The 15,721-nt window shown below is 23.8% G+C and overlaps 1 protein-coding gene across 1 annotated transcript; it reads right to left on the bottom strand.

The window, feature by feature from the left end:
- Positions 1-953: 953 nt before the first annotated feature.
- LOC126893511 (uncharacterized) lies at positions 954-5,644 on the bottom strand. Its single transcript, XM_050663803.1, has 4 exons — positions 5,505-5,644; positions 2,032-2,300; positions 1,861-1,968; positions 954-1,548 (listed from the first exon to the last, which is right to left on the bottom strand). Exons 2-4 carry the CDS (start codon positions 2,260-2,262, stop codon positions 1,249-1,251), a joined length of 639 nt encoding a protein of 212 aa, XP_050519760.1. The 5' UTR covers positions 2,263-2,300; positions 5,505-5,644; the 3' UTR covers positions 954-1,248.
- Between the last annotated feature and the right edge of the window lie 10,077 nt (positions 5,645-15,721).

The raw sequence follows: 15,721 nt of genomic DNA, 5'->3' as shown, positions 1-15,721 counted from the left end.
GTTTTTTTTTAATTAAAATTTAAAAAATTGTAGGTTTTGAATAGTAAATAATAGAAAAAATGTCGAATTAAAAATGTATAGAAAATTAAATTTAAAACAACGGTTAAATGAATTTTTTTTATGTTTTTACAATGAACGATTTATATATAAACAATTTCAACGGTAAGAATAGAATATATACATTTTTATTTTTTTAGGGCTAAATAAGAACTTTTTGAAAATTTTTGTAAATATACTTTTTATAGAAAAATTGTATACCTACAAAAAAGTCTAAATAAACTTTTTCGCAAAAGCTAAAGTTTTTGAGATAGACAAAAAAAACTAAAAAATCACCCTTAGGGGGTTACTTTTAACCCCCTTGGGGCACGTCTTAGAGTTGATCAATAGTCTCCAAATTTTGTACAATTTATTTTTTCATGTATTCGAATAATTCTAGGGAGTGGCACTTTGTAATTTTTAAATTTTATAAATAAGGGACACCCTAATACTCAAATACTGGTATAATAAGCATTGTGAGTTTCGTAAATTTTACTTTTTTTGCCTGGTAGTGGGCGTATTATAAACCTAAAGAGATTTTAACATCATACACTCATTATTTGTATTGTCCATTGCTGATTACTAATTTTAAAGCACATAGTTTAATCATTGATAACACGCAATATATATGTTATCACTAAATGAAAACAATTTATGGAATTGGTGTAGTATTGTCTACAACACTATATAGCTAGTGTCACTTACAGCAAATAAAATTTTAACCGATGAAATAAAGAAAGTTAAGTAAGAGGAATAATTTAGTACATTCCCTGATTATTAATTTATTTTACCTAAGTTAAATATTTGAATTTTGCACTTATTGATCAGGCATTACAGGTACTATCCGTAGTCGTACATACCTATGCCTATGATCATTTTGATGGTTAAAAGTCACATTAAAAATTCGATTTCTGCAATGTTTTTTATCAATCAAACTTTTATTAACAATAGTTTAATATTTTTGATTAATAATGCTACATTTTCTTTATTATATAGTTAATAATATTAATTAGTAATGTATGACAATAGTACTATATTCAGGAAAATTCCTCGCTAAGAAAAATATCTAAAAACTATTTAAGAAAAACAATTGTCATTAAATAGACGTTAATATTTTTAGATTGTAATATAATCATATATTTTTATTGTTAGCTATGCAATTATATCTTAGCTTAAACACTTATGAGGGATTTTTTTTTCGAACGCAACAACCTAGTCTTGTGTGTCCACACTGTTTGATTCGACTTCATTGCTTCTGTCCGAAGACAATATTTCTTCATTATTATCAATTTTAGTTGAATCTTCGAGATTTTTAGACGATGAAGGCCTGGAGGGAATAGTAGCTATTTCTTCTTTAGTCATGGTACTTAAAATTCTCTCCAAATTTTCTTTTCCATTATCGATTATGATTGTGTCAGGATCTAAGCGCTGAAATGAGATGTTTTCTGCAGTTTCGAAAGAGCCACTGGAACCAACATGTGAAGTCATCTGTTTCTGTGATACTGACCCTACCTTTTAAAATAACATAATGAATCATATCAAATTTAATTATAATGTTTTAAAAATCACAAAAAAAGAAATAATTTATGGAACTAATTATCAAATAATTTTTCAATTTTTTTAAAGTATTATTTTAGATTATTAACTCGAATAATCAGGTAATACCTAATTTTCTACAGAATATCAAATATTTCTTTTGTATTAAATAATAAGTTAAATTTAATTTAAATTAATTTATATAATCAATACTATTGGTTTATTATTATTGATAATTATCAATAAGATTTTCATGGGAAAATGCTAACGTAGTATAAAAAATATTACTTTTTTGTGTTGCAGTAATAAGTCAATCATTTTTTGGTTGGGCATGATGTGTTCCGATGGCACAGTGTCTGATGTAATAACAAATAAATTATTTTTTTCGTTCCCTAACTAACAGTTAACACATAAAATAATTTCATAAAACTAATGAAATTATCAAATTGTTAGCATTACCCGTTTTATATAATGAAAGCCTAGTTTTTCTACAAAAGATTTTGCTTCGTCTTCGGACATTCCTGATAATTCGACAGCCCATTCATTTTTGTAAAATGGTACATTACTGGTCACTGCAGGATCAATGCAATCTTCATCATCATAATAACTGCAGATATCTTCTCCATTAACCAAACCAAATATAAAAATGAATGAACAAAATTGTAATATTTCAATTATCACATTACCCATGTCGCTGAATAGTTCGAAATGATAAATCCTCTGAATATCTTCAATAATATTATTCATATTAATTAATTACATTTTTAATCTTATAATTTCTACTCAAATCATTTAAACTCAGTTAAAAACTTTTTTGAACTTAATAATTGTTGCCATTAAACTTCATATTATTAAATTTTATTTTGATTTAAAATTAACTTACAAAAAATTAGATTACAATGCTTAAAAATATATAAAATTTTAATCATTAAATTCTTCATTTTTGATATTTAATAAAACTATTTATAATTTTTATTTAATGATTTGAAAATGTATTGTTTATACAGGTGTGAATTATTCAAATATGCATTAATTAAATGTACAATGTACATATATATAATTATTACTTCAAATATATATTATCTATTTGAAGTATTAATATTACCTGATCTTTTTGATACTAACATAACCTTCCGTTATAAAGTTCATATTAGAGGTTTTTTTTAGCATCGAAGTTAAGCTGAGAAGGTATTAATTTTAACATGATGTGTTTTTTTGTGACTGTTGCCACTTTTTCTCAGCTCTCACTGGACCGATTTTGATGAACAATATGTCAAAAGATTATAATTCGTATTTAGTTGAAGAAATTACCCTTAAAAATTGAAAAAAATTCTCTTGTTCACCCTAAATGGGGGAAGTTTCCAAAAAAATTACAATTTTTCAAATCGGTAATTTTTTTCAATTTTTTTTTTTTAAACTACCTTAACTTTTTTAAAAATTAACAAAAAATTAACAAAATAACTTAATTTTTTTTTTATTGAAACCTTAAAAATTTTCCTTTTAATCGATGTAATTTTTTTTTTAAATGTAGCACTTAACCTGCTCACAGGGGAGATTTAAAATAGCAACTTTTTTACAAAAACTAACTTTTTCAACTTAACTTTTGAAAATGTTCCGGAAATACTGCATCCTTTAAACATATATCAAATTAAAGCTTATTTTATGTCNAAATGTTCCGGAAATACTGCATCCTTTAAACGTATATCAAATTAAAGCTTATGTCATGTACTATAAAGTGAAAAAAAATAAATTTGTCCCGACACCTTATCTTCTACGTGCAAACAGCTGCCGTAGTTAAAAAAATGCTATTTTTGTGTTAAAATTTTCGATTTTAAATTACTATAACTTTTTGAATAATGTATGTATCAATACAATTTTTTTTTTCTAAATACATTATATACACCTCTTTCATTTAACATACATTTTATTTAAATTTGGATAATTTTCCTTTATACAGGGGGCTTTTAAAAATTGAAAAATACGTATAAAAAGTAGAACTTTTTCAACTTAACTTTTGAAAATGTTTCGGAAATACTGTGTCCTTTAAACATATGTCAAATTAAAGCTTATAATAAATACTATAAGTTAAAAAAAAAAATTTGTCCCGATGCCTTTTTTTCTATGGGAAACTGGCCGTCGAATTTTACGAAACTTATAATTTTTATGTAAAAATCACTATTTAACATAAAATATTTTAATACTTAAAACTGCCATAACTTTTTGAAAAATGAACAAATTAAAATAATTTTTTATTTATATTGATACCTTAGATATTTTTCTTTCATTTGATATAATTTTTTTGAAAATCTGACTCTAAACCTACTTGCAGGGGAATTAAAAAAAACAATTTTTGCACGCAAGTTAAGTTTATTCAATTTTTGAAAATGTTCCAGAAATATTGACATTATTATTTAATCATAAATTAAAGCTTATATTATTATTTAGAATAAAATTCATATGACATAAGAAGTTAAACTTATTTAATTTTTTTACTTTTATAAAATTGAAAGAGTGACTTTAAAATTTGAATTAGCTTAAATTGCTTATTTTATTAATCGGCGAAAGCGACGAACAGTTGCCAAATCGGTAACACTTGTGTCTTTCACGAATAGGGTACTTGGTTTGAATTCGCCTGTGGCAATTAATAATTTACATTTTTTTTAAGTTAGAAAAATTTTCAAATCATTTGATTATTATCTCATTTAGATTTAATAACTTCAATAAATATAAAGGATCCCATCACTATAGTCTCCCCTCGTGAGAATAAATTTATATTCATGTTAATATTATTTTACTATGTGGTTTTTTTTGTGGCTACGATTTATTTTGCCAACCCTCACCTGACCAATTTTTTCAACGATACGTCAAATGATTACAACTCGAATTTAGTTGAAGATATCACCCTCAAAAATTAAATAAAAATCCCTTAATCAAATAAAAAATACCTTAAACAGCTTTATCCATACAAACAATCAAAATGATTAATTTCTAATATTTTTAATGTGTTTACTGTCGAATTAGATTTGATATAATAAAAGTATTCAACTGCAAAAGTAAATAATTTTACTTTGTAATTTATTAATTTTTTTACTCTATTTGTGTGTGTTACTATTAGTCTATAAAATTCCAAATTTTTGGAATATTATAGAATGTTAATATTCCAAATTTTTTGGTAACATGTTGCTATATAAATCGCAAATCTAAAAAAAAAAATGATTATTAGTTTCACCTGAATTTAACAATCGATTTTTACACTTATAATCAAAATTTATAATTCGCTCAATTGAGTACAACTTTTAATAACTTTATTTTCATTGTTTTTTTTAATTACAGTGAATCATTAAAATCAATTCAATTCTGCATATATCAATTGTAGAATCTTTTTAATCATCAAAAGTTAATTAGATAGGATTTCTATTTAAGTGATTTATTACGATAAAAATACAAAAAAATCGAGCTTTACTAATAAATTTACTGTAAATAGTAATTACAAAAATTCCTGAGTGCATATTAATCTTAACAATATAATTTTTTTCTATTTAATTATGTCAATTTGAAACTTGCAAGTTGAGATAAAAGTTATGGTAATAAATTCATTTTTTTTTTATTATAAACTTTCACTTTAAAGGCCAAAAAAAGTAGATTAAAAGTAATTACTTTTAACATATTAAAAATCATAATCAATAATAATTTGAAAATAATTAATTATAAAAATTATATAATATATAATTTAAAATATTTTGCTTTTGTAATTATCCACCAATTTCTTAAAATTAAACACTATCTACAGATTTGCGACAAAGCGTTTCTAATGATTGTGATTTTAATCACTGTCAGATTAAATATATACTGGACCCAACTATGCCACGTCCCCACTGTGTTGGGTTTTTAAATTATTAACTATTTAAATTATCAAATTTTCTATAACTTACTGAGAAATTCACGAAAATCCAAGATTATAAAATTTACAGTTTGTGTTATTCTTTTTGACAGACTAGAATATGAAATGAATGCGATGCTTATTATTAACAAAACTATATAAGTTGATAAAATTCGTGCAAGTTTAATTTAATAATAAATTAATAATTATGTTTCATTTGGCCAATTAAAATGTTTCATATAACAATAGAAGATTATTTTTTAGTTCACTTGAGCACGACAAGCTTTTGAATAAAAACTTTTTCATTGAAAATTTATGTAAACGGAGTATAATGATTAAATAAGCAATTGTTGTGTACATATGTTAATTGCACGAACACAGTTTCACTTAAGAACAAATAAAACTGTTTTTAAATAGATGCTGATTAGTTAAACAAATACATGGTGTATAGTGGTTGTAATTATATTTTTAAGCCATTAAATAATTATAATGAGCAGCATTAGGCTTTTTTAATTAAAAATGATATAACCTTTTAATTTAATTTTTGAGGCTGTACTAGGGCTGTTTGCATATTTTTTTTAATTCTTTGATTATAACTTATTTTATTAATCTTACATTTTCAATTTTATTCCTATAAGTTCTAATAACTATAATTCAGTGACATAAAGTATATAAATTATTTTAGTACGAAATTTTTGTCATTTTATAAAAATACGTATTAATAGTTTGAATAGAAATTTGTTTCCTGCAATGATCAGTGGCATTATTTGTAGCTTATAGAATGGTCTATTACTCCTCATTAAAAAATGTGTACTATTAGACTCCTACAAGAATCAAATTGGTATGAAATATGAACCATATGTGATTTTTGTTATCGCAAAAGTATTTATTACTCTATCATAGACTATTTGAAAATACAGTTGTGGATATATAAATAGATAAGGAATGTGGTCACCATTTATCAGTAAAAATGTAATATTTTGTATTATGGATGTCCATTTTTATAAAGTGCGTAGAATTGTTTTTTAAAATTTGCAAAATGAACATATTAGAGAAAAATAATCAAAATAAAATTTTTGCAATTTTTTTTTCTGTCATATTAAGTTAAATATAGGGATTATAATTTGAGAAAATTATATATTTGGCGCTTCTATAAAATATAATTTTAAACAATATACATCTTATGCAAAAAAAAAGTTTTATATTATTTTGGCGTCCCTAAAATGTGTAGTATCTTAGAGTAAAAACCTGCTCAAAAAATAACAAGTATAGTATTCTAATTTTTTTTAACATATAATAATAATTATTTTTGCAGCATTTCAAAAACTGAAGTGACGCTAATTTAATAAATATGAACGTATTAAGTATATTTGCTTATATTTATATTAATGTGATTGAAGATAGCTATATTAATTACTACATTTTTTTCAAAAATATAAACGCGTCTATAAAATAGTGAAATTAAAATTGTTTTTTTAAAAATTAAATAATAATAAAATAATTATCCGAATTTTTTTTATAACCATTTTCTTTTTGCTCGTCAAAATATCCCCTCCCGCATTACTAATATTGATGAGCGAAAAAAAGTTCTTCTTCATAATTATTAATTTTGCTAGGGGTAATAAAATAAATGTTTTACCAAAAATTTAAGTATTGAATAAATTATTCAATAATTTTAACAAAGTGAAAATTCAAATTACATTTTCCAGCTTTCATTTGATAAAACTAAGCCGTTTTGGAGTATTCAGTGTGTAATAATTTAATATTATTATAAAAATATACTACTCACACCCAGAGAAAAACCTCGATCTATATAATAAATTCATTGTTCAATTTGATAAATATATCATTACTATTGAATCAATGATATATTTATCAATATGATATTTTTTTTCTTGTCTTGAACAATAATTATTTATAAGAATAGTTATTTTGTTCGTATTAATAAAACATTATCATAAACCCTTGATAAAATTTCTCTTTCAATTTTGATTGAGGTTTTTCTTTGGGTGCACTATATGAATTATATATCTACAGGGTGATTTTTTTATCATAACCCACTCAATTACTTGCAGAATAATAATAATTTAAACATTTTTTTTTTTTATTATCTTTAGTTACACATTATTCTTGAATTTTTAACTATATAATACTTTTTAAGTTCATCCCTTATGCCTTGTAAGGGGGTCAACTTTGTTTTTTTAAATGGTAACACATATTTTTAATTTAATAAAATGTTTGAGTTTTTAATTTAATAGTAAATGGCATTTGAATTTTTAATATAACTTAATTCGTTTATTAGATATAATCATTTAAAGTTTCAAATTTTTGAATTAATATACAGGTATAATACACAAGGGATTACAAATACAGGTAGCTAATTGGTTTTTTATAACATCGATATTAGCAGGTACACAGCATTGTTATTATCAATTGTAGTAAGGCACATTGTTATGAGTTTATAAATACACTAACTGACAATACAGAAAGTATATCTATTGATAATCATAATTGATAATAAACAATCCGTGACTGAGACAGCAATGTCATAAAAATCCAATTAGCTACCTGTATTTACAATCCCATGTGTATTATACATGTATATTAACTCAAAATTTTGAAACTTTAAATGTTTATATCTAATAAGCTAATAAAGTTATATTAAAAATTCAAATGCCATTTACTATTAAATTAAAAACTCAAACATTTTATTAAATTAATAATATGTGTTACCATTTAAAAAAACAAAGTTGACCCCCCTCCAAGGCATAAGGGATGAACTTAAAAAGTATTATATAGTTAAAAATTCAAGAATAATGTGTAACTAAAGATAATAAAAAAAAAAAATGTTTAAATTACTATTATTCTGCAAGTAATTGAGTGGGTTATGATAAAAAAATCACCCTGTATAACTGAAATAACAATTATGGTAGGTCTGTAACATGTTATTGAATTGTTTTAGCTTCGATGCGAAGCTGAGAAGGTATTGGTTTTACTATGTGTTTTTTTTTTGTGTCTGTTACCACTTTTTTTCAGCTCTCATCGAACGGATTTCTTTCAACGATACGTCAAAAGATTACAAATCGTATCTAGTCGAAGGCATTACCCTTAAAAATTGAAAAAATTTCCCTCGTTCCCCGTAAATGGGGGAAACCTCCAAAAAAATTACAAATTTAAAAATCTATTTTCGTGTGAAAATTCTCGATTTTATTTTTTATATTTTTAACTTTATAATGCTATAACTTATCGGAAAATGTATGGATCAACACAACTTTTTTTATGAGAAATAATATTTATAACCCTTTTTCATTCGACATACTTTATCTTAATCAGGATATAAATAATGAAATAGAAAATCGTGTAGCTTTTGGAATAATCCATCAATTTTTTTAAATTAAACACTATCTAAAGATTTACATCGAAGCATTTTTTATGATAGTTATTTTAATCACTGTCAGATATCATTATACTTGATAAAACTATGCTACGTCACCACTGTGCCGCGACCCCCTGTGCTGAGTTTTATTTTTATTGGTTTTTTTAGTCAAAGTAAATCATTAAAATTAATTCAATTCTGCATATTTCAATTGTAGAATCTAACACCAAAAATTAAATAGAAATGATTACTATGATTTCTATTTAAGTTATCTATTACCATAAAAATGCAAAAAAATATTGAGCTTTTCTGATAAATTTACAATAAATAGTAATTATAAAACTTTCTGACTGCATATTGATCTTAACGATACAATTTTTTTAATTGTCATAAAATTTTCTATTAAATGATGTCAATGTCAAACTTACCAATTGAGCTAAAAGTTATGGTAAAATAAATTTTTTTTTTTTATTATAAACATTTACAACAATCAACTTTAAACGATTAAAAAAAATAGGTAAAATATGTAATTTTCCTTATTTTTAACTTATTAATAATCAAAATCAGTATTAATTCAAAACAATTTTTTTTGTTCTTCATTATTTTTTTTTATATGTAAATACTATTTTTTAATAATATTAAAACTTAGAAGTGATAGAAAAAGTCAAATTGCACATTTGGAAACATCGCGAAAAGTTGATTTAGAATAGTATATTTTTGTTTCTGATGGAAGTTCCTTGTAGTCCAGTGTATAAAACTTATAACTTTGTTAACTGTTATAACTTTATCAAAAATGACCAAATCAGTATATTTTTTTTTATTTAGATGCATGTCTTTATCTATCATTTGGTTTTTTTTTATAAATCTAACCCTTTACCTTACCACAAAAGGGATTCAAAATGATAATTTTTTTTTTTTTTGGTTAAAGTAACTCATTAAAATTAATTCATTTCTGGATATTTCAATTGTAGAATCTTTTTAAATATCAAAAATTACTTAGAAATGATTACTATGATTTCTATTTAAGTGTTCTATTACGATAAAAATGCAAAAAATAATGAGTTTTTCTGATAAATTTACAATAAATAGTAATTATAAAACTTTCTGACTGCATATTAATCTTAAAAATAACATTGTTTTAATTCTCATAAAATTTTCTATTTAATGATTCATTCTAGTCAACGAAGGAGTAATTTTGCAGAATAGCAGAAAAAATTCCCAACAAACTTTTTTTTTTTTTGTTTTAATTAGGCAATTGGTGGATTATTCCAAAAGCAACATCAACTCTTATTTCTTTAATTATATCATGATTAGTAGTTCTTTGATTTTAAAATATAATATTTGAATATATACTAATTATAATTATTAAATTTAGTATGAAATTGATATTTAATATTGTAATTTAAACGGAGAAATTATAAAAATAATAAAGAAGTTATATTTTGCTTTACTTTTACGTGTATAAAAATTTAAAGGGCTTGATACAATAATTTTCAATAAAAACTGTTTGTTACTATAAAAAAATGCACTGGACTACAAGGAACTTTCATCAGAAGCAAAAATATACTTTTCTAAATCAAATTTTCGCGTTGTTTTCAAATCTGCAAGTAGACTATTTCTATCACTTCTAATTTTTTATATTATTACTAATTATATATATAAAATAATAATTAAAAGAAAAAAAAATTTGTTTTCAAATTATTACTGATTTGATTTTTAATATGTTAAAAATAATCAGTCCAAATTTTCAATTTTAACCTATTTTTTTGGTTCTTTAAAGTTGATGAAAAATTTTTGATAAAGATTTATGAAAGTTTATAGTAAAATAAATTGAATATATTACCATAACTTTTAGCTCAATTACAAGTTTAAAATTGACATCTAGGCCTGTCAACAAAGGAAAAATTGCGGAAAAAATTTTGTTTTTTTAAAAGTTGAATTAAAATATGTATAATGACATACTAATAGTCCTCAAGATTGGAATTGAGCTTTTTTTTTAAATCCTCGCAAAAGTTCAAAAATATGAGCTTTCTTAATTTTCTCAAAAAAAAATATTTAACTTACAAAAAAAAGTTTCGCACAAAAGTTGTTTAAAAGACAATTATAAATAAAAATATAATCTTATATTTTTTCATTTAAACAAATATTTTTCGAGTTACATTACATTTAATATGAGTAATAAAATTTATATTCCATTTTTTTCATTTTACGGTTACTTTTTATCATGTTATACTTACATTAGACACAATGTTATAAATGCATATGTGTGTATGTGTGAGTTTATTTATTTATTGTATCATTAAAGTGTAGTGTATATTGAGATACAACCGATAGAGTAGGTAATTGATTTGACGCTATATTATTTAAACCCAACTAAACGCTAAATTGTACATTCCGAAATAACAATCATATTATGTCAATTGCCACCGGAATATCTGGTAATATTTTTCTTTTTCTTTGCCTTAATCCCAACTACTTGGGGTCGGGCACCCTTATCCTAAGCTTCCACTTGACACGATCTCCCACATCTTCTACGCTCACATCAGCTGTCCTCAAATCGCATTCAATAGCATCCCTCCATCTCTTTTTTGGTCTTCCTCTATCTCTTCTTCCTTCAACATTCATTTCTATAACTGTTCTTACAGCTTTCGATTCTTCTTTCCTCATACCATGACTAAACAATCTAAGTCTATTTTCTGTCATCTTATCCACGATTGACGCAACACCTATACTTCCTCTTATATGCTCGTTCCTTATCCTATCTTCTCTAGTCACTCCACTCATCCAACTAAGCATTCTCATCTCTGCTACACTTATTCTCTGCTCTACTTTCTTATCAACCGCCCAACACTATGAACCATACATCATAGCTGGCCTCACAATTTCATACTAAATTTAAAAACTATAATTAGTATTTATTCATATATTATATTTTAAAATCAAAGAACTACTAATCAGGATATAATTAAAGAAATAAGAGTTCATGTTGCTTTTAAAATATTTCACCAATTTCTCTAAAGGAAACACTATCTACAGATTTGCATCGAAGCGTTTCTTATGATAGTGATTTTAATCACTGTCAGATATCATCTATACTTGTCCCATCTATGCCTCGTCCACACTGTGCCTCGACCCCACTGTGCTACCGTTTTTTTTTTTTATATTTTTAACTTAGTAATGCTATAACTTTTTCAAAAATGAACATATCAATTTTATTTTATTTTATAGATGTTTGATGTCATTACCTATCATTTGGTATATTTTATTTGTAAATTTGACCCTTTATCTGCCCACAGGGGGGGATTTAAAGTGACAACTTTTTCACGAAAATTAACTTTTTCAACTTGACTTTTGAAAATGTTCCAGAAGGTCTGACACTTATATATATATCTTAAATTAAAGCTTATGTAATATACTTTAATTTAAAAAAAAAAAAATTTGACCTCTGGACTTGTCTTCACTCCGAAAATGGCTACCAAATGCTATTTTCGTGTGAAAATTCTCGATTTTATTTTTTATATTTTAAACTTTATAATGCTATAACTTATTGAAAAGTGTATGGATAAACACAATTTTTTATGAGAAATAATATTTTTTAATAATCCGTTTTTCATTCGACATACTTTATCTTAATCAAGATATTAATAAGGAACTAGCAGATCATGTAGCTTTTGGAATAATACACCAATTTTTTTTAATTAAACACACTAAAGATTTGCATCGAAGCGTTTATTTTTGATAGTGATTTTAATCACTGTCAGATATCATTATACTTGATCCAACTATACCACGGCACCACTGTGCCGCGACCCCCCTGTGCTGGGTTTTTTTATTTTATTATTTTTTTTTTTGTGTCTGTTACCACTTTTTCTCAGCGCTCATCGAACCGATTTCTTTTAACAATACGTCAAAAGATCACAAATCGTATCTAGTCGAAGACATTTTTCTTAAAAATTGAAAAAAATTTCCTTCGTTCCCCATAAATAGAGGAAATCGCCATAAAAAATTACAAATTTAAAAAACGCTGATTTTCGACATTTTTTTTCAATTTTTTTATTTAAAACTGTCATAACTTTTTATAATGATAAAATCAATATAATTTTTATTATAGACACGTGAGTTATTTATCTATCATTTTGTATATTTTTTTTATAAATGTGACCTTTTATCTGTCCACAGAGAGGGATTGAAAATGACAACTTTTTCACAAAAAATTAATTTTTTTAACTCAATTTTTGAAAGTTTTTTGGAAATACTGACACTTATATATATATATATCTTAAATTAAAGCTAATATAATATACTTTAGTATGGAAAAAAAAAATACGGACTTTATTTTCTTTTCTTTTATCTTGGTAAAAATGACTACTGTATGCTATTTTTCTGTTAAAATTTTCGATTTTGTATTTTATTTTATTTTAAAATACCTTATAAAAGATTTTGAGGTAGAAAAATTTTTTTTAACTATTTAATTTTTATCTTATTTAAATTCAATAATTTTAATAAATATTAAGGACTCCATCACTATAGTCCTCTTTCGTTTGAAGAAATTTTTTATTCATATTAAAGTTTTTTTACTATATGATTTTTTATTATTTTATTATTTTTTATTTTCTCAGCTCTCACTTGACCAACTTTTTTTAATGATACATCAAATGATCACAGCTAATAACTCAATTGAGTAGATTTTCTTAAAAACATTTTGATTGTTTTTTTTTAGTTAAAATAAATCATTCAAATTAATTATTTTATGAATATTTCAATTGTAGAATATTTTTAATCATTAAAAATCACTTAGAAATCATTACTATGACTTCTATTAAAGTGATCTAGTACAAAAAAATATTGTGCTTTTCTGATAAATTTACAGTAAATAGTAATTATACAATTTCCAGACTGCATATTAATCTTAATACTATTTTTGTATCTCATAAAATTTTCCATTTAATAATGAAATATTAAACTTGAAGTCGAGCTTAAAGTTATGGTTACAAATTCAACTTTCTTTTTATAATAAACTTTCAAAAAATCAACCTTAAAATAACAAAAAAAATAGGTTAGAAATGATGTTTTGCACTGATTATTTTTAAAGTATTAAAAATCAAAAACTTTAATAATTAAAAAACAATTTTTTGTGTTTTTAATAATTCTTTTACGTAATAAATCATTTTAAAAGAAATGTTAATAATTTCTACTTAAATCATGGTGTTTAAATAGATGATACAATTGAAATATTCATAACTATTTTCCTTATAGTTTTTAACTAATTAGTAATAATATCAAAAATTATTGGTGATGGAAAACATATAATTGCTGATTTGAAATTAGCACGATAAATTGAATAATAAAAGTAAAATCTTTTTTACTCTGATAACATTTTTTTTCAGATAATTTATTCATAATTAACAACAAATTATTGTCTAAAAAGCCCTTCAATTTTTATACACGTTTGCCATAAAAGTAATAACTACTTTATAATTTTTTATAAATTCGCCGCAAAAATTTTAATACTAAATTATTAAATATCAAATTCATACTACTTTGAATTGCATCAAAGCGTTTTTTATGATTGTGATTTTAACACTGTCAGATATCATCTATACTGGACCCAACTATACCACATTCCCACTGTGCTGGGTTTTATTTACTATAATAGTAGTTTAATATAAGACAAAACTTATAGTTAATTTTTATAAATAAAAATACTTCTTTGAAACTATAGGTATTAATTCAGGGAAGGGACTGGGGTGCTTCGGCTCCCCAATAGTTGCACTATTTTTTGTTTTAATAACACAAAAATTATAACTGCAAAATTGGACGCCAATCGATATGGTTTTTTTTAAATAATCAATTATAGTTGAATATTGAAAATTATAAAAAAAAATAGGAAACAAAAATGTTAAAATATATTTGTCTAAAAAAAAAAATATTACTTTGATTTTCCATTAAAACCAACATTTAACGATACCAAAACAGAAAACTGAAGAAAATACTAACACTAAATATTACATACTCTTGACTTTGACAAAATTTTGATACTATTTTTACAGGCGATTCGATTAGTGCGATCTTATACATTTTCAAATTAATTTAAAAATAACTTTTACCCTTTTAAAACAATTATAAGAATTTTGATTTTTTAAATATAAAAAAAAATATACAAAATATTAATATTGCATACTGGGATATTTCAATATTATGTTACCAACCAATCATAATTGTTAGTTCACTTATATAGCTACCCACCTTAATGAGGTTGATTGAGAAGTTATACTATATGAGCCTTACACAATTTGAGTTCCTCCTGGATTTTTATTGTAGTTACGATTTACTGCCCACTAATATACAAAAAGAACAGAAATTACACTATATATTTTTAGTAGTAAAATTTCTGATATCAATAAATGTATTTGTAGAACGATTATAATGATAAATACTCAAAAATTAATAATTGATAAAATGATGATCTGTAACAATAAGTCTTAATGCTTACGTTTTAGTTAACTGTAAGTGCGCAACTGGATTTTTGTAGGACTCTAATACACAATTGTATAAAATATTTAGTTCCTTTAGTTCTTCAATATTCAAGGTGACACATTTAAAGTAACTTAAATAGGACACATATGTTTTTTTTTGCTGCAGTATTCTTATATAAATATAACTAAATACTATTTAGTAAATATTAAATTTAATATACAATTATAATTGTAATATATAATTTTGGATCAAATGTTTAAAATTTAATTCTGCATAAAAATAACAATATTTATTAGAAATGATTTGTAAGATCTTTTGATAAAAATTAAATTTTATAAATGGTATTACCCACACAAAATATAGCTAAAATAGTGATATTATTCTGCATGAGAAAATTTATTAATACTCTTCACAAA

The sequence above is a fragment of the Daktulosphaira vitifoliae genome, unplaced genomic scaffold (assembly GCF_025091365.1).
Source record: "Daktulosphaira vitifoliae isolate Bord-2020 unplaced genomic scaffold, ASM2509136v1 Scaffold_1, whole genome shotgun sequence".
NCBI lineage: Eukaryota > Metazoa > Arthropoda > Insecta > Hemiptera > Phylloxeridae > Daktulosphaira > Daktulosphaira vitifoliae.
The sequence above is the reverse complement of the archived record's forward strand: the minus strand, read 5'-3'. Positions and strand labels throughout refer to the sequence as shown.

What these genes read in the sequence shown, in the direction of transcription:
- LOC126893511 (XM_050663803.1), bottom strand. Translation starts at nt 2,262, where the DNA reads ATGGGTAATGTGATAATTGAAATATTACAATTTTGTTCATTCATTTTT. An exon ending in GCTTTCATTATATAAAACGG is followed by an intron (nt 1,969 to 2,031) that starts GTAATGCTAACA and finishes GTTAACTGTTAG; the next exon opens with TTAGGGAACGAAAAAAATAA. An exon ending in TATTACTGCAACACAAAAAA is followed by an intron (nt 1,549 to 1,860) that starts GTAATATTTTTT and finishes TTATTTTAAAAG; the next exon opens with GTAGGGTCAGTATCACAGAA.